General features: G+C 40.3%; 6 protein-coding genes across 6 annotated transcripts; 2 read left to right on the plus strand and 4 right to left on the minus strand.

The window, feature by feature from the left end:
* The first annotated feature begins 703 nt into the window (after positions 1–703).
* On the plus strand, positions 704–6,567 carry LOC112176951 (oligopeptide transporter 7). The gene is made up of 8 exons (XM_024315094.2): positions 704–1,025; positions 2,785–2,856; positions 2,947–3,422; positions 3,534–3,631; positions 4,305–4,874; positions 5,115–5,370; positions 5,463–5,645; positions 5,734–6,567. Exons 2-8 carry the CDS (start codon positions 2,790–2,792, stop codon positions 6,337–6,339), a joined length of 2,256 nt encoding a protein of 751 aa, XP_024170862.1. The 5' UTR covers positions 704–1,025; positions 2,785–2,789; the 3' UTR covers positions 6,340–6,567.
* A 272-nt stretch (positions 6,568–6,839) lies between these two features.
* On the plus strand, positions 6,840–11,051 carry LOC112175860 (N6-adenosine-methyltransferase MT-A70-like). The gene is made up of 7 exons (XM_024313609.2): positions 6,840–8,010; positions 8,535–8,633; positions 9,210–9,293; positions 9,389–9,723; positions 9,809–10,025; positions 10,159–10,238; positions 10,550–11,051. Exons 1-7 carry the CDS (start codon positions 6,907–6,909, stop codon positions 10,845–10,847), a joined length of 2,217 nt encoding a protein of 738 aa, XP_024169377.1. The 5' UTR covers positions 6,840–6,906; the 3' UTR covers positions 10,848–11,051.
* Positions 11,052–11,387: 336 nt separating this feature from the next.
* LOC112175862 (mavicyanin) lies at positions 11,388–12,357 on the minus strand. The gene is made up of 2 exons (XM_024313611.2): positions 11,982–12,357; positions 11,388–11,892 (listed from the first exon to the last, which is right to left on the minus strand). Exons 1-2 carry the CDS (start codon positions 12,172–12,174, stop codon positions 11,510–11,512), a joined length of 576 nt encoding a protein of 191 aa, XP_024169379.1. The 5' UTR covers positions 12,175–12,357; the 3' UTR covers positions 11,388–11,509.
* A 1,454-nt stretch (positions 12,358–13,811) lies between these two features.
* LOC112175861 (molybdate-anion transporter) lies at positions 13,812–17,093 on the minus strand. Its single transcript, XM_024313610.2, has 8 exons — positions 16,687–17,093; positions 15,949–16,093; positions 15,697–15,865; positions 15,152–15,422; positions 14,647–14,912; positions 14,312–14,527; positions 14,032–14,140; positions 13,812–13,886 (listed from the first exon to the last, which is right to left on the minus strand). Exons 1-8 carry the CDS (start codon positions 16,835–16,837, stop codon positions 13,828–13,830), a joined length of 1,386 nt encoding a protein of 461 aa, XP_024169378.1. The 5' UTR covers positions 16,838–17,093; the 3' UTR covers positions 13,812–13,827.
* Positions 17,094–18,218: 1,125 nt separating this feature from the next.
* Positions 18,219–19,557, minus strand: LOC112178679 (2-keto-3-deoxy-L-rhamnonate aldolase). The gene has a single exon (XM_024316864.2). It carries the CDS (start codon positions 19,361–19,363, stop codon positions 18,296–18,298), a length of 1,068 nt encoding a protein of 355 aa, XP_024172632.1. The 5' UTR covers positions 19,364–19,557; the 3' UTR covers positions 18,219–18,295.
* A 220-nt stretch (positions 19,558–19,777) lies between these two features.
* On the minus strand, positions 19,778–22,568 carry LOC112178678 (MYG1 protein). Its single transcript, XM_024316863.2, has 7 exons — positions 22,308–22,568; positions 22,039–22,185; positions 21,852–21,950; positions 21,405–21,596; positions 21,117–21,236; positions 20,877–20,948; positions 19,778–20,223 (listed from the first exon to the last, which is right to left on the minus strand). Exons 1-7 carry the CDS (start codon positions 22,521–22,523, stop codon positions 19,996–19,998), a joined length of 1,074 nt encoding a protein of 357 aa, XP_024172631.1. The 5' UTR covers positions 22,524–22,568; the 3' UTR covers positions 19,778–19,995.
* Between the last annotated feature and the right edge of the window lie 683 nt (positions 22,569–23,251).

Genomic DNA, 23,251 nt, shown 5'->3' on the forward strand with positions numbered 1-23,251 from the left:
GATGATTTTTGGCATTAGCGGACTGTAAATGTGGCGCAAGCACTTGATAGTGGTTTTGGTACCGAGAGAGTAATACAACTTCAACGTTAGGCAGATTGATTTCTGAGCTAGGGGATGATTTTTGCCATTAGTGGATTGTTTTTTGTTGAAAATTTTAACTAATCCCTCTTTCACTTTTCTACTTTTAGTTTGACATATTTTGGTGTTTTTTTTATGACCCTAATCTCTCGTGTCGTTCTACTTATTTTTATCATTGTTCTACTAGTTTATTATTCTAGTTGTGTTTCAAACCTCAAACTACCACTACGTTGGGTATTGTTATGTGAATTTTTGATTTCGATATGTGAATTTTTGTTATGTGAGTTGTTATAACTTTCCCAACTTATAACTGTTCAAGGGGAGATCATGGACCAAATGATATTTGGTGTTTAGTTAGTATTGAAAAGTCATAGGACGTATTAATGTATCTGTAGACTACTATAACTTAACGTTAAATTAGTGTATTTGGTATTGAGTTAGTCCGATTTATTGAATAATTGTTATATTTTTATCGAATTAATCTATTTATGTATTGATATATTAATGTATCGTATATAGTTGATTCATATGTACGGAAATATCAAAAAAAATTTAATATATATATATATATAATATATAACATCTTGTTAATGTTTAAGATTGCATATAACCAAAGCCATAGCCATGGTGTCAATCCACTTCTCCAACTCTCTTACTGCTCTTAAACCTCCTCATCTTCCTCCTTACCTCTCCGCCCTTAAACCCTCTTCTTTTCTCCACAAGTAGTTTCCAAACCCAAGATCACCAAATACACAACCTTTAGAGCCGAGCTCTCGCACGACGCGCCTTTTGCCGCCGTCAGCGGAGCGTGCATGCTCTCGTCGCTGGTGCTTCCGCCGGTCACTTCTCCGGCCGACGATCCTGATGCTGGTTCCGGTATTGATTCCACCGATGCCGGGTTCGCAGTCATGGGGGTTGTTAGCTTCATTCCGTACTTCAATTGGCTGGTAAAAAGATAAAAAGAATACGCCTTTTTTCTTTTGTCTGTTTTTTTCATATTGTTTGGAAATTTGATACAGAAGCCACTCATCAATCATCATACTGCATCTGGGGATTCTAGAAATTTGACACATGGTCCTCATTCTGTTCCCCATCCTTCCGCAAACACTAATTAAAGAGCATTCTCAATCACACTGGATTGCTATTTGCTACGCGTACGCGTCCAAATTGGTCGTTTATTGCCATCTTTTCCTGCACATTCTATGGTCCAACAGTCCTTGGCAGATCCGTACAGCTAAATATTTCGATAGGTTGTTTAGAACTGCTGAATATTTTCTGATGAACTTACGTACGCGGTAAATTCAAAGCATGCGATGTTGCTCCTTTGTCCTACAAATCCTTGACGCCGGGACCTTCAAAATGAGTAGGTACTTCCGTAGTTCTATGACATTTGGATTTGAAAATTAATTTGGGGTATTGGGGTTTTGGGAGTGAGGGAAGTCACACTCGCAAGTTGCAACGATGAATATTAGTTGGCTGTGGAAGTAGCTGAGGGATTGAAGGGTAGGTACTACCCTACTATTTTTGTCAAGAATTGTAACCTCGCAAATAGACGAACCAGTCGCTGTTCTATTGGACCCTCAAATTGCTTTCATTTTGCCATCATCTTTAGTCGTAATTAAGCATCTGAATCCAAGGGCTTAACAAGCTACTTTATGGACTTTTAGTCACAGTAAAGCTCTTCGATTGGATGGCCAAACTTATAATATCTCTATTGCCAAAAATAAGACACATATAATATTTCTTTATATATATATATATATATATGATATGTATACACATAAAAAAATCACTGTATATATATATATATATATATATATATAAAATCTTATACATACATATCAAAGATTCACTGTGAATATCTATTATTGCATGCATGTGTATGAATATATTATATATATATATATATATATATATATGTATGCACACATATTTCTACATTTTCTTTACACAACTTGAAATGCTTTCGAAAAATGATTTTTGCTCAAATTTTTCTTATATAGTGCATGATTTAGTATACCAGCAAATCAGCAATACTCCTACAATCATCATTTAACCACATTTACATATCTTCAATAGTTCAATTTAAGTTTTATATGATTAAATTTGTTTGCCCTAACCGCACAGAGCAGAGGAAAGCGAACTCTAAAAGATCTAAAGATCTTAAGATTTTGTCTGCCGACATCTATGCGATGCTGGCCTTGTTGCCGTTTTAGACTTTATTCATAAAAATAAAAATAAAAAAAATTTAACTTTTATGCAAATCCATATGATTTTAAAAGAACCTTAATTGGTTAGAATTATTAAAAGTTAAACTTAACATTGAATTTAGAATAAAACATGCATGATATACGCATAAAAACAACTAATATTCTCCAACCCCTCTTCTAAATATTGTAAATGAAATAATACCACGTGGTTCAGCACTTCAGCAGCTGCAACAACTCACATGTCATTCTATGTACCTAGCAGTAAATATTCTTTGATTGACATACAGACTAAACTTATTAAACTTAGTTAACCCCCACAAAAATTTCACGTACCACTTCTTGTTTTGATTCCCCAAGATCCAGGCCTTCCTAGATTCCTGGTCAGAATTCGATCAGATTCTCTTCCATACACTATACCACACCAAATTGTGTGCCACAATCATTTCCCTACAAAAACACAAATATCCTAGTGCTCTTTATAAATTGAAATTTACAGAAACAATGACAGAAAGCAGCAGAGAATCCATGGAAGAAGAACCCAACCAGGACGAAATCACAGCCCCTCTCAGTAAGAACATGAATTTTCCCGTTCTTAATTTCATAGATGATATCTGTGCATTTGTTCTTGGCTAACTAGTTTTCCATGTTCATTTTGCAGTTTCTAGAGATGAAGGTCAAACCTCCTCATATTCACCGAAAGAAGAAGAAAACTCGCCGGTGGAGCAAGTAGCCCTGACGGTGCAGACCGGAGACGACCCCTCCCTCCCCGTCCTGACCTTCCGAATGTGGGTCCTAGGAACCCTCTCCTGCGTCCTCCTCTCTTTCCTCAACCAGTTCTTCTGGTACCGGACCGAGCCACTGTCAATAACAGCCATCTCGGCCCAGATAGCCGTCGTGCCCATCGGCCAGTTCATGGCCGCTAGGATCACGACGCGCGTCTTCTTCAAAGGGACCAGATGGGAATTCACCCTCAACCCTGGTCCCTTCAACGTCAAGGAACACGTCCTCATCACCATCTTCGCCAACTCCGGCGCCGGAACAGTCTACGCCATTCATATTGTGACGGTAGTTAAGGTTTTTTACAAGAAACACATCACGTTCTTCGTGTCCTTGCTTGTCATTATAACAACTCAGGTAAATTATAGCTAATTTCTAATATTGTATTTTTAGTTATTTGATGTTGTTGAGGGTAGGTGGTGATTGGCATGGTGTAATTTTATTTGATACGGTTTGAATGGTTGGTAGGTGTTGGGGTTTGGCTGGGCTGGGATTTTCAGAAGGTACTTGGTCGAACCAGCAGCTATGTGGTGGCCAGCAAATTTGGTTCAAGTCTCATTGTTCAGGTATGTAAATACGCTTATGTTATTAATTTCTTTCCCCATCATTTAAATTCGATGACTTCTTGCTGTAATTTTTTTATGGCCGGATATCCATAGATTCCGGTAAGTTTGGATGGTGATGGAGGTGATTGGCCTTGACTGGTTGAGTGTACGTTGGAACTAATTAGAATAGTAAGAAGGGTAGCTAGGTGTTCGGATTGAAACAGTGTCTTTTTCAAACATTCATGCTTCTGCGACAGAAAAACATTTAATTATTATTGTTATATATGCACAGACTAATTAGATATTTCAGCTGTATGCGGAAAATTTTCGTGTTACGTTAAATTCATGAGAGTTCTCTACAGTAGACACATACATCAATTAGAGATCAATCATTATCAATCATGATAAAAAACGAAGTTAACACGCAAGATAACTTGGACTTCTCAAACAAAAAATAACTTGAAAAAACTTGTTTTAATAATTATTGCATGAGTTAAATTAGTAATATATAACCTCTCGCTCACACTATGCATGACATAATTTGATTAAAACAAACATTATGTGGGCAGTTAGGAGGTATTTGAGGTAATTAAGGTGCGATAAAGTTTTTGAAATATCAATAATGTTTTATGAAAGGAAGACACAAAGTTATATACGAATAACTATAATGAAACGATGACATTTTTGTTCACAGGGCTCTCCACGAGATAGAAGAACGGCCCAAGGGTGGTGTGACACGTATACAGTTCTTTCTCATTGCCTTCATTTGTAGTTTTGCTTACTATGTCTTTCCCGGCTACCTCTTCACAATGTTAACCTCCCTCTCGTGGATCTGCTGGATATTTCCCTCATCAGTCCTCGCCCAGCAGATCGGGTCGGGTCTTTACGGGCTCGGACTCTGCGCCTTTGGGCTTGACTGGTCCACTATCTCCTCCTATCTCGGAAGCCCACTTGCAAGCCCATGGTTTGCCACTGCCAATGTTGCTGCTGGTTTTGTGCTTATAGTGTATGTGTTGACTCCCATATGTTACTGGCTTAACGTCTACAAAGCCAAAACCTTCCCACTATTTTCAGACGAACTCTTCACAGCAGATGGTCAAGAATACAACATCACAGAAATCATAGACTCCAATTTCCATCTTAATCTTACGGCGTATGAGGAAGAAGGTCCACTATACATTAGCACATTTTTCGCAGTGACTTATGGTGTTGGCTTTGCTGCACTCACTGCTACAATCGTTCATGTTGCACTCTTCCATGGAAGGTAAGGAATACATATACTTATAATTTTCACTATGTTATTGTGTTTATATCCAAACAACATCGTTTTTGTTTTTGTTTCAAACAAAACAATTAAATTAATGAAAGTTTTAAATGACACATTTTTAAACATAAACACAATATCCGAACATAAAACCTAAGCAAAAGTTTTGGATTTGTACCAATTGGACTCCAAGTTGTCTTTTGAGCTCGTTAATACTTAGCTGTATATATGATATGACAGGGAAATATGGGAGCAAAGCAAAGCAAGTTTCAAGGAGAAGAAAATGGACATACACACAAGACTTATGCAGAGGTACAACCAAGTGCCTGAGTGGTGGTTTGTGGTCATTCTTCTGATTAACATTGCACTCACCATTTTCACATGCGAGTATTACAATGATCAACTTCAATTGCCTTGGTGGGGTGTCCTTCTAGCCTGTGCTATTGCCATTTTCTTCACCCTCCCAATCGGTATCATCACAGCCATCACAAATCAGGTATCTGATCGCTCGTCGCATTTGATTGTACTTCTAGCTTTTGTCCCATTTTCGTGCACTCATTCAAGTTTTCTGTTTCTAATTGATGACAGACACCAGGCTTGAATATCATTACTGAGTACATAATAGGTTACATCTACCCAGGATATCCAGTTGCCAATATGTGCTTCAAAGTCTATGGCTACATAAGTATGACTCAAGCCATCACATTTTTGCAAGACTTTAAGCTTGGTCACTACATGAAAATCCCTCCTAGAACTATGTTCATGGCACAGGTCAGCTCCATCTCTTTGATCCTTTTCTCTTGTCAATAGTTTCCTTTATATGATTTCATTCCTGATGCTCACAGGTTTCATTACTTAGGTTGTTGGAACCCTTATAGCCGGGCTTGTCTACTTGAGCACGGCATGGTGGCTAATGGAGACCATCCCCGGCATATGTACCGACACAACATCAGTTTGGACTTGCCCTATGGACACTGTGTTTTACGATGCGTCTGTCATATGGGGTCTGATCGGTACACGAAGAATATTCGGGGACTTGGGCACATATGCAGCAGTGAACTGGTTCTTCCTAGGTGGTGCAATTGCTCCAGTTCTAGTTTGGTTAGCTGCAAAGGCATTTCCACAACAGGAGTGGATTCGACTCATCAACATGCCGGTTTTAATCGGCGCAACGGGTGATATGCCACCGGCTACTGCGGTTAACTACACTTCTTGGATCATTTTGGGTTTTCTCTCCGGTTTTGTTGCGTACAGGTATAGACCAGATTGGTGGAGGAGACACAACTATCTTCTTTCTGGGGCACTTGATGCTGGTCTTGCCTTTATGGGGGTACTGTTGTATTTTGCGGTTGGATTGGAAGACATTAGTCCCAACTGGTGGGGAAATGACCTTGATGGGTGTCCCTTGGCTCAATGCCCTACAGCCGTAGGGGTGGTTGTTGAAGGCTGCCCTGTTTACACTTGAAGAAAGAAATTGCATATAAAACTTTTAGCTCCTCCTGAAACAATTGCCCTATCTATAGAAATACTTACTGATGATTTAGTTGCATAGGGGTGGTTTGAATTTTTTCACTTGCGAGCAAGTCGCCTGATTTATTTTTCTACAACACATGTAATACATTAACACAACATAATTCATATCAGAATGAATGTTGATAATCCCAACAAAAGATGGAGTATTAAACTATTAAAATAGGTGTTTACCACACTCCATCAATCCAATCTATACTCCAAATTAAAATTGTTACTCTTTCTTTTCTTGTGAATGAAGACAACAAAATTTTTACTTGTTTTAATTTCTTTTCCTCGTATAAAATGTGACCTCCTGTTCCGAATTACACCAAATTGCATCGAACCACAACGGTCCATTTCGGTTCGGTTTTTATTTTGTCACACGTGACACGCGTGTTGGATTTTGACAGCGATCCAACAACTTAAAACCCAGGGCATATTCATATATGGCTATATGCAAATGAAAAGGGTTTAAATCTCAGCGCGAGAGACTTCACTCTCTCATCTCAGATACACTACAATGGAGACCCAATCTGGCGGCAAAGAAGAGACGGCCATCAAAGCAATGCGCCTAGAGCTCGAAACCCGAATGGAGTCCCAACGCGCCACCCAGCTCGAACTCCTCTCTTATCTCCAATCCGAAATCGACCCCGCCATCGTCCCCGCCATCGATCTCTCCCTCAAGGTCCTCTCTTCCTTCAACAACCGCGCCTTCACTCCCACCCCTCCTCTGCCCGACCCGAAGCCCAACCCCAGAAAGCCCATCGAGCCCGCCCGCCCTCCCTCCCCACAACAACAACAACCCCTCCTCCCTTCGCCCGCCTCCTCCTCCCCCGAAAGCCCCACCCGAGAATCCACCCCCGTCGTCATGGACGACAGCGGCAACCACCCGCTTTCGGTTATCCGGGCCATGATTGCCGTTCGGTTTCTTGAGAGAGTGCCGTTTATGCTGGTCGAGTCCTCGGAGCTGCTGAAGCAGCTCGAGACCGACGCCAAGGCCTCGCCGGAGGAGAAGCTCGCGCTGCGGGAGGTCGGAGGAGAGAACGGGGGGATTCTGGCCGTGGAGATGGCGCTCCGGTCGATGGCCGAGGAGAACGGCGGCGTTATCCTGGAGGAGTACGCGGTCAACGGAAAGTCTAGGGTTACGGTCAGGGATATTGACCGGACTAGGCTGATGAAGGAGTTGCCGGAGAGCAAGCAAGATTCCATTGTGGATGGGAATTTCAATCAGGGTAGTGGCATGGACGGTGGGAATAACAATGGAGGAGGGTTTGTGGGGAGAGGTGGGCCCTGGGTGGTTGGCCCTGAGCCCTACATGAGCGGCTTGCCGCCATTGTTTCCGGGGATAGGTCCCAGAGGAGGGAGAGGGATGATAGGAATGCCGCCGAGAGGGATGATTGGCTCTCCAATGCATAGGCCTAATATGGGGCAGAATGGTGGAATGGTGGTCAGTCCCAATGGAATGCCCAATAAGAGCATGAAGAGTGAAGAGGAAGAGATGAAGGATCTTGAGGCTTTGCTCAGTAAGAAGACTTATAGGGAGTTGCAGAAGTCGAAAACTGGGGAGGAGCTTTTGGACCTCATTCACAGGCCAACTGCAAAGGAGACTGCTGTGGCAAACAAGGTTTGTCAGTTCTTATGGCCTTTTCATATAGTGTCTCTGTTAATTTTGCATTGCTACCTTGGTAAGTTCATCTAACTGGTTCATGCAGTAAATGATTTATCCAATTTAATGGGAGAGCTGCTGTATGTGAAAACTATTTCGGACTGTTAGCTAAATAATCAGAATTGCTGCAATAGTGCAATGTTATCATATCTCGGATTCATTGAGTTGGCAGATTGTACTCACTTGCCCAAAACATCTAGTTTAACTCGTCAGCTGTTCACTCACTTGATTGTGGTACAAACAGGACTGACTTTTTTAGGAGGTGCTTAAGCACTAGTTTGTTATCTGTCAAGAGGCTCTGAAGTTATATACGCGGGCTTTCTATTTCTTCTTTCTGATTCCTCAAGAAGCTCTGAAGTTAAAGTCATGCCTATAATTTCCCCTGTACTTGCAGTTCTCTGAACTTTCTCTCTCACACTAAATTTTACAGAATATTGAAGTTATTTTCTTTCTGTTGTTTTTTTTTCTTCTGTTTGTTTCAGTTCAAAACTAAAGGTGGTTCACAATTGAAGGAATACTGCACCTCCCTAACGAAAGAGGACTGCCGACGTCAATCTAATTCCTTGCTCGCTTGTGAGAAGGTCAGTAAAAAATATGGTCTCTTAGCAGTTTTTACAAGGACAGTACACGCATATGAGTTCCTAAATCCATAAATAAGTGGTGATCAGAATTCTGCATGCATGCTTATCACCTCATTTATGTTGTATGATTAAATGATGCATAGATACATTTAGTGAAAGCTTGAATGTTTGCTCTAGGATCTTCTGACAAGCTAATAATGCAATGCGGAATTTTCTAGTTTTTCACTGGAGAGCGTAACCTAGCTATGTGTATTCTAAAAAAAAAAGAAAAAGAAAAAAAAAAAGAAGCTATGTGGATGAGTTCTGCTTTAATTTTTAATTTCAGCCTCTGACCTTGGAAGATGGTATCATTGAATTCAGTTTACATGTTTGAAAGCTAGAAATTTATCTGAAGATTGGCCTCAGTTCTTGTTACCATCTTCTGTGGGAACTCAGTTAAATTTGCCTTGTGGTTTTCTACATTTTATTTGGGTGATTGTATTCTTGTTTTAATCTGAAATTTTGCTTGTTTAACTTTGATCTTGATGTTTCTATGACTACCTGTTTTACATTATATTCTATCTTCTCTCCTTCCAGGTTCATTTTAGGCGCATAATTGCTCTACATACTGATGTCAACTTGGGAGACTGTTCTTTTCTAGATACTTGCCGCCACATGAAGGTAGAGTTTACCCTTGTTACTATATTCATAAACTAAATATATGTTAATTGACTATTTTCACATAAAAATAATGAACTTTTTGTCTCCATTGTTAGACATGCAAGTATGTACATTATGAGCTTGATTCAACACCAGATGTGTCAAACATGTTGGCTCCCCCTAAACCACTAAAGCAGCGTGCTGAATATTGTTCTGAGGTAGAACTTGGTCAACCACAGTGGATTAACTGTGATATCCGCAATTTTAGAATGGATATATTGGGACAGTTCGGAGTCATAATGGCTGATCCGCCATGGGACATTCATATGGAATTGCCTTATGGGACTATGGCTGATGATGAAATGCGCACTCTTAATGTTCCTGCATTGCAGACTGATGGTCTGATTTTCCTTTGGGTCACTGGACGTGCGATGGAGCTTGGACGTGAATGGTATGTGTTTAATTTAGCCATATATAAGGTTCATAAATGTTTAACTACAGAGACTTACTTTTCATCTGGTTAATTGTCTTACCAGTTTAGAACTTTGGGGATACAAGCGTATTGAGGAGATGATTTGGGTGAAAACTAATCAACTGCAACGAATAATTAGAACTGGGCGCACCGGCCACTGGCTAAATCATAGCAAGGAGCATTGCCTCGTTGGAATAAAAGGAGATCCATTAGTAAATAGGAATATTGATACTGATGTCATTGTTGCTGAGGTCAGAGAGACAAGTCGTAAGCCAGACGAGGTTAGTGAAATATGAATCCTATGATTAGTCCAGTTAAATATATATTCAAATTATGGTCCCTGGTAAAATAATGTAAGTCCAGGACTCCAGGTACATGATACAATTTTGACTTAATATACATGCATTCCTGTAGATGTACCCTTTGCTGGAGAGGATTAGTCCAAGGACAAGAAAGCTGGAACTATTTGCACGCATGCACAACACTCATGCAGGGTATGCTTTCTTGACCAATGGTTGCATTTGATATATCAATTCCTTCATTATTGTTGATCACCAATGTAATACTTGGGGCATGACTTAAGATGAGGTAGAGGTTGCTTTTGGAACCAATGAAGTATGAATGTAGTATGATGTTCTGCACACCTTAGGTTAATAGTGATATGTGATGATCATGTGCAACTCTTTTAAGCAAGCTAAGTTGGGAATGTTAGGCTTTAGTACGAAACAAAGCTTTCTCGTTATTTGCAATCACACATCTTGGCCATTGATGGTTTCATCATTTTCTCCATACTATCTTTTATCAGGTGGATGTCACTCGGTAATCAACTGAGTGGTGTACGATTGGTTGATGAAGGCTTGCGGGCACGGTTCAAGGCTGCCTACCCAGAGGTGGAGGTGCAGCCAGCTTCCCCACCCAGAGCTTCTGCCATGGAAGTGGATTCAAATGCTGCCCAAACGAGAAGTCCATTTTCCGAAGCAAAGCCCACAGCTGCACAACTAGCAGAGGTTGCTGCTCCACAACAAGCAGAGCCTGCAGGGCCAGATGCGCCTGCTTCTGAGGGTAAGCCAACGTCTACCACCGATGTTGACATGGCCGGCTGAGTAAACTATTAAATCCATCCAAATTACTCCGATTTTGACAGGAAGACTTCCTCCCAAGCTTGTCTAGTTTAGGACTGTAGTTTAATGAGCTAGTAAGGGATCGATCTTTGTCAATTTTGTCAAGGCCTTGATAGGCGGTGTATCTCCATGTGATACAGCTTGTAATATCTTAATCATATTAATGATAGATCGATTTCCTAGTTATCTCCTGCTGCAGAATAATCTCCATTCGCTTATTTTTCTACTGCTGTTAACATTTGGGCCATTCCATTTTCTCAAATCTGTGATGCTACATTTCATTGGTGACCGACATAGAACGTGCATTTCCAGCTGGCCACTTAATCATTATAGAATAGACACTGTCATAATTCCCGGCGGTGTTCTCTTGGACCTATCAGGTTTGTCCCTTTTCTTTTCTTACATGGAAATCGATGTTTCATTTCTTGGTAACAAAAAAAGGAGGTGACTTTTTAGCTTTAACGTCATGGGGTTCAAAGATCTTTGTCCACCCAAAATGGTAAAGAACAACAAAAGAGAAGATAAAGGCTATAAATCTCACATCATATGCTTTATTACTATTACATTGCAAAAAGAATTACAAAATCATGAATGTGATGAAAGAATGAGTAATCCAAAGAGAACAATAGCAATGCTTAAGTTCTTCATAAATTGCCATCGAGTAATGCACATACCACAAAACCAATCACAGCCATTATCAGAAGCGGAACACTTTGTGATGGTGAAGAAGAAGGCGGTGCCGGAATTGAGCCGAAAACGTTGGTGTAAGACGGAGCAGAATCCGGCAATCCACTTGGACCATATGCAGGAGAGTAAGCAGTGCCATTCCCTGTAGCAATGTAGAGCTTCTGGCCCTTTTCACAGTTACCAGGTTCTCCACTTGTGAAGTAGAACACTCCTTCTGCAGTAAAATTAAAGAGAGAGTTGCCATTGTTCATGTACAAGATTGGATCTTTGAGGTTGCAGTCCTTGTAGGATTGCTCTGTCACTTGAATCACTGAGTCTTGGCTTGGTGGGTACAAGAACACTGCACATATAGGAATAGTAAAGCTTGAGCATTTTGTGTAGGTGTTGATTTGGAATGAGGACACAGGAAGAAGAATAAAAGTTACTTACAGAGAGAATCTCCAATCTTGAATTCATGGTATTTTGACCATTTGGTGTAGACCTGTGGGTTTGCTGAAGTGGGTATTCCCCAAGCATCTAGATCTCCAACTTTGTACTGATAGCACCAGACTCTGGATTGCACCAACAGAAGGAACTGCAAAGCCAACAAGAACTGGTACCTTGGACTACTAAGATTGGCCATTTTAAGTCCTCAACTCCTCTCTCTCTCACTCCGGGATTTCTCTCTCAAATTTAGGAGAGTGGGTCTTTGAATCAGTGGAGGTGCAAATCTTATTGGCTAGACAACCTGGATAGTGAATTTACCGCAGTGCCCCTCGCTTTGAGTGATGGTTCATCTTTTCAGAAGGTCAGAAAGACTCAAAAAGTCAAATCATCAAAGGGTGAAACACCTTAAACAAATGCATTGTGGAGATCTATGTACACTGGTAAACCGTCATAAACAAAGACACTGTTAACTACAGGGTGGAGTTTGCTGGTTGGGTTACTTGATATTTTGGAGAAGTCAATCATGTGGCTAATAGTGGCACATGGACCAGGTGGAGGGATCATGGCCATGCATGAGATGATTGTGCAGCTCAAGTTGCTGAAAATGGGTATCCAAGCTGAAAGGAGGTGGAAATAGGAGAGCGGTGTTGGCCCAGATGGGTTTGTTTCCACGTAAAATATGATTACTGATTAGGCAGAAGATGATGGATTCAGTCATTTCAGTGTGTTTATTGCATCATGTCATGTGGAGAAGACATGAAAGAACATGAATAGGCTGTCACACATGGTCAGTCTCCTCTGGTCTTAACTTCTAAGTCAGAGGCTAATGGGTGAAGAACAATTCTGGAGCTTCTCATGGTCTACCTTCTAGTTTAAGTCCCCTTTTTTCGTCCCTCACTTTCAAAAGCTGTAAATTTCAAACTTGAGAAATGGTAAATATGAGTATAGTCTGCATATTGGTCATCTCAACTTGTAATTGTGGTATCTATGAGTTTTGCAAAGTAAAATTCATGGTACTGTAAGCTTGTAATCTAAAACATTTACTTGATTAGTTGATTTAGTGAATTGCATTGCATCTTTCATCTTTCAAGAACTGCTTACTTCTTTCTATTTGCAATTGCATGATGCCTCATAAAATGAAATGAGGGAGAACATTACAGCAACAGGCGTAACCTACTAGAAATAAAAGGATCAAATTGAATTTGATTAACGAATTACAATCGGTGACCAATATGCTTCAAAGCTATAGATGTAGGCACTCTTTATTTTACAATTCACACTATGTTTTTTTTTTTCAGTAATTTAAATTTTATTTTTAATAACTTAATTTTGCCTTCTTATAAAAATTTCAATAAAATAAAATAAAATAGATAAGAGTAGATTTCACTCCCCTAGATTTATATTGGCAGAATAGCCTTACAATCTTTAGATGCTACCTCCTACCAAAAAAAAAAAACAAAAACAAAAGCAGCCAATGACAGATCAAAAAGGAGCATCCTTACATCTTCTGACATGGACTTTTAACACGAAAATATAGCTGATGCCAAACACCAGTCTGAAGTGATTGGAGAAGTACATGAACTATAAGTTACTACACAGCAACTACACTCTTTAGTTAATCATTTCTTTACGTTATAGCAATCAGCTGATTGCCCCATGAATATCCTCTATACCCTGTTTTGAAGTCGCGGACTCGCGGCATCAAACCGTATTTTCCTCATCAATCCAACAGCAAGGAGAAAACCAAGATGCAGCTCGTAAATACAACTTGGAATAGTCGGCTTGTTTCAAGCATCAAAAAATACCAAAGGTTTTTATTGTTTTTTTTTTTTAACCCTACTGTCATCAATTAGTCATTTAATGGCTCTGCTTCTGTGTCCCTCTCCATCGGTTCCCATTCTTGTGATTCTGCAAAGAATCAAAGTACATGTTATTAACCATCACCACATGATAAGGGTGAATGTAACTGTGATGAGAGGGGAGGCAACTGTGTAATATAGAGTTGGAATATATCATTTACACAGCAAGAACTAATCGCAATTGCAGAACTTACTTGACTTATGGCCGTCAGTTATCACAAAGAGCCGCCTCTGCAACACAGCAGCCGTACCGAGGAAAATCGAGCACATACCGAACATGATGGTGATGGGAAATGCATTAACCTGGAAAGAAAACAACACAGGTCAAATGCTATATACAGGACAAAAAGCAAACATTTGTGAGTCTATGAGAAGAAGAAAACCCCCCACTTTTTTTTTTATTTGATTTTTATAGAAAGGCAAGTATGGGTAGGCATCCAATGACTTATGAGAAATGCAATCAAAATCACTCACATTGTACAGCACCACGCACACAAAGATGTTGAGAGGAATGCGAAAGAAGTTCATGATGGTGCTTCGTGCCTCCTCTGGGATGTATTGTGACCTCATTTTCATGATAGATGGCCAGAAAATCCCCACACAGGCCTCAAATGTGCAGAAGCCAAAAATCTGAAAATACCCTGAGAACGAGATGCCTCCACCTTTCACGTTAGAAGGTGCAATCAAGAACTGTCAATAGACAAATTATTAGTGACTAGTGAGCAGTATATCCAATGCAACCATGAGTTAAAAAAGATTCAGAATTATATATTTGGAGATAGATTAGTTAAGTAGAATTCATGACATACACTTGTCACAATGGGACACAGAAGGGATGCTGCAGAAACTGCAAATACAATCTGCATGTAGCTTTCGACTCTGGGGGCTGAGCTGGCCATCAATCGAGATGCAATAGAGCTTCCCAACATTGACGCTAGCATGAATGTCGCAAAAATGAAACCATGTGGAATCTCCTCATCATTTGGGCTCAAAGCGGGAGTCCAGAGAAACACAAAGGTATACATTGAGCCTTCAAATAAGGACTGTATGGCACCCAGCAAAGCGATTTTCTCATCTGTTTCAAATGAAATACAGTAACAAAACAAGTTGTGACAAAAAAGAAAAAGAAAAAAAAGAGTGGGTGCAGCGGGTGTGTGTGTGTGTGTCTTGGGGGAGGGGGGTCAGACCAAAACAATAAGACCTTTCTATATAACTTATATTATCTATTTGAACCAAAAAAGAAAGAAAGAATTTCTTAATGAACTTTATCATCTATAAAAACTGAGAAACTATCAATAATAAGGTTAGGCCTACCAGAAGCAATGGCTATAGCAGCGCCCTGGAATTGGGTCAGCAAGTTCTTGTTATCTGATGAGTCTCCATAGTTTTCACTCCATGTTGCCAATATGATTGCCATGCCAATTGCCAAAATGCAGGCAGCAGCATCAAATGGAGCAACTGGACCCAATGCCAGAGAATCTACCAGAAGATTCCCCAACAACCCAGATACAATAGCAATCAGACCGTTTCCAAGAAAAATGGCCTTAGAGAATGTGAGTGAAAGCCATTGTTGCTCAAAGCCCCTCTGCAAATATTCGGGAACACAATAAGTTACAAACAACTGCACTGTGAAGTATTATTGATTCTAAAAGTCTAGCTGGAATACTTAGGGGAAGGAAAAAACTCCAGCCCTTGAAACCAGTAAATGGCTGGTTTCCCCTCCTCGAAGTACATGAGTAGGATCCTTACTGTCACAGAAGGAATTATTGAGCCATGATTTTGTAACATTAACGACAAATTAGAAGCTACCACAAATATGACTTCCAAAATTACAAGTAATTATCAAAGCAACGACTCACCTTATTGTGTTCTGCAACGAGCCAAGACTCGAAAGCTGAAAAAAGTAGAGAAGTTGCAATGCCTCCCAGCACGCGTCCCAACATTAAAACTTTGTAGTCAGGAAAATGCTTGGTGAAGCAACTTAGGATGTAAGTTATGCAGTATGTAACACATGCCCTCTTCCGACCCCTGAATTGAGACATCAATGATGAGAGAAGTACAATTATATATAAGTTTTTTTAAGGAAATCAAGCAATGAACATGAAACATACTGTTTGTCAGCTAGTGACCCTACAACTGTTCCGAACAACATAGACGACCCAAACCCAGCAATAAAGAGTTGTCCAATATCCCCCTTTGAAAATCCATATGTGCTGTAGAGGTAGTAAACATATGGACCCTGCAACCAATCCCCAGCTGTGGCAACAACAATTTTGATCAGATCCAGAAATCATAAAATATTTCACAATGAAAAGCCACCATCTAATTCAACGATCTGCCTTTTGAACATAAATGTCTGTACTACTACAAGCAAAACAAAAGATCCAGAAAACATGGTGTACCAAGAACATGAGTTACAGCATTAACTACGTAAATCAACCTTAATAACAAGCCAGCAGTAGCTAATAAGTAATTCGATTAAGTTGTTGGTATAATAACACAACCAGATCAAGACACATTTGGATCAAACAACAAGTCGTTGATCATATGACCCGAATCTGACTCTCTACGTTTAGTTCAGATCACTTCTGGGAAACGAAAACAGCAATTTGATGTATCTCATATCCTCTCTAATTCGTCAATTTGTTTCCAACCAAACCATAACAGTCGACCAAAGCCGTATCGACTGTGTAGCATAGAAGATATTCTCAAATCCGAACAAAGCCCGCATCCAGAAAATACAGAAGAAAAGAGAAGAACCACATTACTGTAAATAAAACCCATAATAGAGAGAGAAAAAAAACCCAGATGGGGAAAGAGAAAGAGAAGGCAGATCTAAGCTGGCGTACCCATCATAAGAGAATAGATGAGGAGATAGTTGTTCTTGAAGGCAGTGAAAACAGAGGAGGTACTAATGCGATCCTTGTTCCTCTTGCTCAGCTCCAAAGCTGCCACCACCGCCGAGAGAGCACCAAACAGAAGAAAGTAGAACAACTCCATATCGCAGACAGAGAGCCTCTCAGAAGAATCTCAGAGAGAGGAGGAGAAGAAGAAGAAGAAGCGAGACTAATGAGAATGAGTTTTGTGTAAAGGAAGCTAAATAGGGGACTTGGTGGCGACCCACAATGACGATATTAATGCGAAGTTTAGGTGGCGGCAATTGAAAAAGGAAGAGGACCCAGTTTCAATCATTTCCCGGGGCTTCCGATTTCGCTTGCCCACACCGCACCGCACTGCACACTCTCGTTTTGGACCTTTGGGGCCGATAAGAGTTTTCTGGTATATGTAAATTCTGAAGGATTTTTTATCTGAAAAAAAAAAATGAAAAAAAAAACTGTTCCCATAAATTCTCAACGCAATTTTGATTTTTTTTTCAGGGGAATGAATATGTACGTATATTTTGCTCATAAAGGTCCATACAGCAGAGTTTAAGTTCTTGAAGTAACAAAACCGCTATACTTCTTTTATCTAATCGAGAAGAGAATCTCTAACAAATAAAGATAGTTGTAGAATTAGCCGCTCACTTATTCAAAGTGATGAAACATAAAAGGCTACGTTTGGTTCACGGAAAAGAAGTATTAGGAAAGGAAACTTGTTTCTTTCTTGCATTTGGGATGCAAAAGGAAATGAAATCATTTCCTGAATGAAGGGAAAATAAGGGGGAAAGCAGTTCCTACCAAATCTCAAATGAATCATTTTCCACATTCTTTTCTTGCATTTGTTACTCACAACATATTATTTTATTACATTATTTACAAACTTTTTAATAACTTTCCTTACGTTACTAAACATCATAATGGAAAGTTGTTGGGAAATTTCATTTCTCTTTCCATAGAAAAGATAAAGGAATTACTTTTCTTTCCGTGAACCAAACGAGACAAAAAACTAAACAATAAAATGAAGTAATCTTTACTTTCCATTTATGGTTTACATGTAGATGTTTTTTTTTTTTAATTACTAATCTTTAGTGCTTAATCCGGATACTAGTTTGTTTTATTTTGTATCTGATGTTCTTGGATGAAATTTGTTGGTTATTACCTAAAAAGTAGAAGCAAAATTCAACTCAACACTTACAATTCCTCTGGCAGTTTTCATAGACTAACTACATCTTGGTTGAATCACCCACTTGATTATGGCAAATTGCCTACTAATGATAATGAATTGGTTCATAGTCCATTTCAACTGAATAATGCTCCCCAACCCAGCTAAGTGCACATAAGCCAAACTCTTAAAAGACAAAATACTATAATATCTTTCTTAAATCTTAATCATGATAAAAATTATGATCAAACATCACCATCTTCCTAGTTGATATTGACCCAAAATTCTAAGTTTGGTTCTTAATCTTCCTAAATTACTGATTAACATAGTAATTAAATCGTTAAGCCGGCAAATAAACTTTTTTTTTATTATAGAAAAACACCACAAAACCCACGAGAATTTACAAAGTCAAAGGTATCATTCGCTCCAGTACTTCTCATCTGCATCATCCCCACGCTCCTCATCAGAGCCGTTGATCAAGCTCGCCTGAAACCTCCTCACGTCCTCCACCGCTGCGCTCCTAAACAGCCCGACGTCGACGGAACCGGACACCATGTGGTAGCCACGTGTCCTCAGGTCCTGGGGCCCATCGTGGGGCATAGCGAACCCAGCCAAGTAGGCCCCACCCACAAGGGGGTCGGTGCCCAGCACGGCCTTCTCGGCAACCTTCAACGCGTTCCGGACCTTCTTGTTCCCCGGGTCCCACAGGTACCCAAGGCTGGCGCTCAGATCCAACGGCCCCATCTGCACGCAGTCAACGCTTGCGACGGCCGCGATCTCCTCCGCTCTCTTCACGCCCTCCTCGGTCTCCACCTGGCACATGATCAGCAATTGGTCCTCGTAATTACTCAAATACCCCTCGTCGATGCCGTAGCTGGAGGCGCGGACGACGGTGTGTGCGGAGCCGCGGACGCCGGCGGGAGGGAAGCGGCAGTAGGAGACGGCTTTCTCGGCCTCCTTGGAGCTGTCGATCATCGGGAACATGATCCCCTGCGGGCCGAGATCGAGGGCTTTCTTGGCCCAGGTCGGGGAGGATTCCGGCAGCCGGAGGATCGCCGGGGTTTGGGTGGCGGCGAGGGCGCGGAGGCAGGAGAGGGCTTCGGAGATTCCGCCGGGGCCGTGCTCCATGTCGACGACGACAAAGTCGTAGCCGGAGAGGCCGGCAATCTCGGCGAGGGTGGGGGAGAAGCTGAGGAGGAAGAGGCCGTAGAGGGTGTCGCCATTGTGGAGGCGGGACTTGAGGGTTTGCGGGGAGGAGGAGATGGAGGTCGTCGTTACGGTGGTGGTGGAGAGATCGGAGGAGGAGGAGGATTTGATTGAGGTGGTTTTGGCGGTGAGGTTTAGGGTTTTGGATGGGGAGAAAGGGAAAGAGAGATGGGATAGGGGATTGGTGGTGGTGCGACTGGAAGAGATGGGTTTTGCGAGCGGTGATGAGGCGGTGATGGCGATGGCGGCGGCGGCGGCGGCGTGAGTCAGTGTGGCCATGGCTGCTTTGCTCTTTGGGATTGATTGTCGAAGAATATTTGGAGTTGTATACTGTACGCTTTACTGACCTAAATGAACTGTTGAGTAGTGAGAGTGTCATAATTGAAGTACACCACACTAATTTTTGTTCTTCTTTTCAACTGGGAAAAGTAGTGACAGTATCATAGTTGAAGTACACCGCAGTAATTTTCCTTCCTTCGAACTGGGAATACATTAACTTTTTCATTCTTTTACCATTTACTGTAAGCCTAAATGGACTGTGTGTGACTCAGTGACTCTTGTGAGGGAGAGGATATCCCCTACTGGCCTACTGTAAATTCCTATCTTTGGAAATAGATCTTGCTCTCATTTTACCTATTTACATTTTCAGAATCGAAAATGAAAGGATAGCTTAATCAACTACAAGGCCAAATGAACATGCTTAACCAACCAGATATATAGCTAAAAAAATTCCAAGTCATTGAGAGAACAATAGCCTCCAGTCATGGGCATTGCAATACAATTTGTAGAAACTCTGAGGGAAAGTTGTTCCTTAGGGAGATGAGATCAATCAGCATAGACTAATGTGAAGTTCTGAGAGTTTAGTAATCCATCTGAATTAGTAAATGCCAATATGCAGGTCAAAATCTTGTTTACGAAAGCTTCAGACTAGCCTTTGCCATGGCCAGAGCACCCTCATATGTTTGATTTCCTCCGATAAACCCGCTCATGTGGACAAAGACACATCCGGGAATCCCAGTCGCTGTTGAGAGCTCATCGTCTCTAAGCCCTCGCCACTGAGATGCAAGAGGCTTTCGGCTCTCGAATCTATCAGGAGCAACTGCCACCGCTTGAACTCGCCAGCTTTTACTCCTATCATCCTGCAAATTATTGTGATGAATAATATCAGCAATTGTTGAATCATTTATGCAGACATATTGTCAACATATTTAAGAAAAGTGGAGCCTTCTTTTTCACTTTTGCTAAAATAGGAGACTATAGGAGGTATATCATTAAGAGGAATGAGATCAGACAGTCGGCAAGTATACAAATAGTGAAAGGGACAGGACAAAGGAAGAGAAAGGGAACTATAATTAAAGACCAAAAACAGAAAAGCTGACTTCACAAGCAGGAAAAATCATCAGTAACCAAAATATCAATTCGAGGGTATCCTCAGAAGTCCTCTAAAGCTACTTGCAATTCTAAAAGACTAAAACAACACCCACAATCTCACCAACCAAAAAAGAAAATGAAAAAAGAAAAATCATTAGTAACCAAAAACCCAATTCCAGAGTATCCTCAGAAGTCCTATAAAGCTGCTTGCATTTTCTAGAAGACTAAAACAAACTGCACAGTAGCTATCAATATTTCCAATTGCATGACAAACACTAATATTCATAAGCAGACAAGTTCTGTAACGCCTGTACTCCTTGACATGTATATTATCCAAGATTGTGAATTTGTTTCTGGATCATTGAAGTGAACAATAAAAAACAAAAAAGAAGAAGCAAGGAAATGAGATAGATGGAAGTACCTGATAGAGAACATATTTGATGGGCGGGTCAATCTTCATCTCCTCTTCAAGTTCAAATAAATGAAGCTTCCACTGTAGGGGACAGACACATACAAATGTCTCAATTAAGGCCAGTGAGGGATATAAACAATTCAATCTAAAAAAGGTTTAAGATGTATGGAAGAAATTGAACACCTAAATATCATCTGCTTCAGTAATAACACATCAAATAAGTAAAGGGACTACAGCAATGACACTTACAGGACAAAACCGATTCAAAACCATAATTTCTCCACTAGGATCAATACTCCATCTTGCTAGGAGACACTCCATCACAATAGACCGTGCTGGTAACCATGATTTGGCATGAAAACGCAGACTCTGAAATTTGGAAACAGATCATTAAAAAGGGGATAGAAACAAACTGCAATAGAACACAACCTCATTAAAGCTTTAACCCCTTCTATTTGGGATATATGTTCAAATTTGTATGTTAATCAAAGAAACGCCTTTTCATATCTCTTAACTCTTAATCAAAGAAAGACGCACACTTAAAAATTCACTGCCAGCTAGAGCCATTGCTTGTTGAAAGGCTTCATTCTCCTTCTCAGATGATTGATCAGGATCTATCCAGTCCAAATTCAACCTCCCCACCCTTGAAGATAAGTGTGTATTATTCACATATCTTGGAGGCTGGTCGGTATCATACTGATTGATCCCATTGTCAACTGCATCAATCGCCTGTGACAAGTACAATCAATCTATAATGTCAAAAACGCCATTGCAATAACATGTGTAAATGTCAAAAATGAATCTTCACAACATTAAAGCAAACAAAATACAGCAATAAAATTTGGCACTTGAGTACAAATTTGAAGAAGAAACAATAGCAATATCTGCGAGTCCATGAAATTTCAAATAAAGAGAAAAGATTACAGCTAAAACAACGCTATAGTAACTTCAGATAGCATGAGAAAGATGGAGACTGTATAGTACCTCCATAAAGCTTTTGTAAACAGCCAAGAACAGCCTCTGCACATCAAGGTGTCCTTCATCAACTTGAAGCTCCTTGGCTATTATTTCCTTCCCAAAATGCTGCGATCAAATTCAACATAAATAAATAAGCTAAAACAATCACAAAACCCATACATAAACCCCAAAAAGAGAGCGCCTTTAAAATTACCTTGTAGACCAGTCCAGCACTACTCAGCTTGGTCTTAAACCCATGGCCAAAAACCTCCTCAAACCCCTTCTGGTGATGATCGTACCGATCCGAGCTCGGGTGATACACACCCCCAACATCAAGCACAGCGTCCAAACCCTCCAAGACCTAAAACCCCCCAAAACAAACTCCAATTACACATACCGCAACTTCCAATTCCCAATCTCGAATCGATTAAATTAGGTCAATTTCTGGGTGAGCTAGAACAGAACAGAAAATGAAAATCGAACCTTGGGGTCGCGGGTGCGGACGATTTCGGCGTTGGAGAACTTATCGGTGAGGCGAATCATGAAGCAGCCGAGGGCTTCGTCGCAGTGGAAGCTTCCATTGTGGGTGCCGACGCGCTTGGGCGGTGGAGCTACGGAGGCCATGGAGCGTGGGCGGTGGAACAAGACCAAGGGTACACTAGTCGACAGCTTAAACCTTCTGCTTACCAACGGAAGCATTCCTCGCGGGATTTCAACACTCGACACAGGTTTTAACTCAATTTTACCATTAGAACCCCCACCTTTATTATTCAGCACGTAAAAAGATTAAGTTTTGGATTGGGTATCTCACATACGGAATGAGCTAATGCAAATCGAGTTTTAACATTTTTTCGAGTTATTGGTAACATATCAATTTCGTGATCGGCCAATTTAGATACCTCTATTCATATTTTTGTTAAATGTGAATACATGGTATTCCTTAATCATAAACAATGGTTATAATCGTTAGTATGCGGATTATGAACATTTGGAGCTGAATTTAACCAAACATGGATAATCCGTAAATTTAAGGCAAAACAGATCATAAGTTGTCGAAATGGTTGTTCGATTATAAAATTGAATCTCACTTCTTGAAAATAAAAAAATAATACAACTCCTCGTTCCATAAAAAATATATATATACATTTTGCTTGCTAATGCACGTAACTGTGGTACTCAAAGTGTAGTTATTGAAACAATAGAGTAATCTCCACCAATCTACATGGTTCTTTCTTTAGGTAATGTTTTAAGTAAAAAAAAGTTTTTTTTTTAGAACCGTATTGACTTATTTAGGAAACTATTATTGAGAACTAGTCTATTTTGAATAAGGGTTCATCTGCGTGTTATATGTTTTTTTGTTAATAATATTACAGGGGATGAACATTTGATCTAGTATAATTCTTACTCAACTTTTGAATTTTTATCCT

Source organism: Rosa chinensis, chromosome 7, assembly GCF_002994745.2.
Source record: "Rosa chinensis cultivar Old Blush chromosome 7, RchiOBHm-V2, whole genome shotgun sequence".
Lineage (NCBI taxonomy): Eukaryota > Viridiplantae > Streptophyta > Magnoliopsida > Rosales > Rosaceae > Rosa > Rosa chinensis.

What these genes read in the sequence shown, in the direction of transcription:
- LOC112176951 (XM_024315094.2), top strand. Translation starts at nt 2,790, where the DNA reads ATGACAGAAAGCAGCAGAGAATCCATGGAAGAAGAACCCAACCAGGAC. An exon ending in CGAAATCACAGCCCCTCTCA is followed by an intron (nt 2,857 to 2,946) that starts GTAAGAACATGA and finishes TTCATTTTGCAG; the next exon opens with TTTCTAGAGATGAAGGTCAA. An exon ending in GTTGCACTCTTCCATGGAAG is followed by an intron (nt 4,875 to 5,114) that starts GTAAGGAATACA and finishes ATGATATGACAG; the next exon opens with GGAAATATGGGAGCAAAGCA.
- LOC112175860 (XM_024313609.2), top strand. Translation starts at nt 6,907, where the DNA reads ATGGAGACCCAATCTGGCGGCAAAGAAGAGACGGCCATCAAAGCAATG. An exon ending in AGACTGCTGTGGCAAACAAG is followed by an intron (nt 8,011 to 8,534) that starts GTTTGTCAGTTC and finishes TGTTTGTTTCAG; the next exon opens with TTCAAAACTAAAGGTGGTTC. An exon ending in ATGGAGCTTGGACGTGAATG is followed by an intron (nt 9,724 to 9,808) that starts GTATGTGTTTAA and finishes TTGTCTTACCAG; the next exon opens with TTTAGAACTTTGGGGATACA.
- LOC112175862 (XM_024313611.2), bottom strand. Translation starts at nt 12,174, where the DNA reads ATGGCCAATCTTAGTAGTCCAAGGTACCAGTTCTTGTTGGCTTTGCAG. An exon ending in CAAGATTGGAGATTCTCTCT is followed by an intron (nt 11,893 to 11,981) that starts GTAAGTAACTTT and finishes CTATATGTGCAG; the next exon opens with TGTTCTTGTACCCACCAAGC.
- LOC112175861 (XM_024313610.2), bottom strand. Translation starts at nt 16,837, where the DNA reads ATGGAGTTGTTCTACTTTCTTCTGTTTGGTGCTCTCTCGGCGGTGGTG. An exon ending in TCGTTGCAGAACACAATAAG is followed by an intron (nt 15,423 to 15,696) that starts GTGAGTCGTTGC and finishes GAATATTTGCAG; the next exon opens with AGGGGCTTTGAGCAACAATG. An exon ending in TGTGCGTGGTGCTGTACAAT is followed by an intron (nt 14,141 to 14,311) that starts GTGAGTGATTTT and finishes TTTTCTTTCCAG; the next exon opens with GTTAATGCATTTCCCATCAC.
- LOC112178679 (XM_024316864.2), bottom strand. Translation starts at nt 19,363, where the DNA reads ATGGCCACACTGACTCACGCCGCCGCCGCCGCCGCCATCGCCATCACC.
- LOC112178678 (XM_024316863.2), bottom strand. Translation starts at nt 22,523, where the DNA reads ATGCTTCCGTTGGTAAGCAGAAGGTTTAAGCTGTCGACTAGTGTACCC. An exon ending in GTGCTGGACTGGTCTACAAG is followed by an intron (nt 21,951 to 22,038) that starts GTAATTTTAAAG and finishes ATTTGATCGCAG; the next exon opens with CATTTTGGGAAGGAAATAAT. An exon ending in CTGGCAGTGAATTTTTAAGT is followed by an intron (nt 21,237 to 21,404) that starts GTGCGTCTTTCT and finishes TCCAAATTTCAG; the next exon opens with AGTCTGCGTTTTCATGCCAA.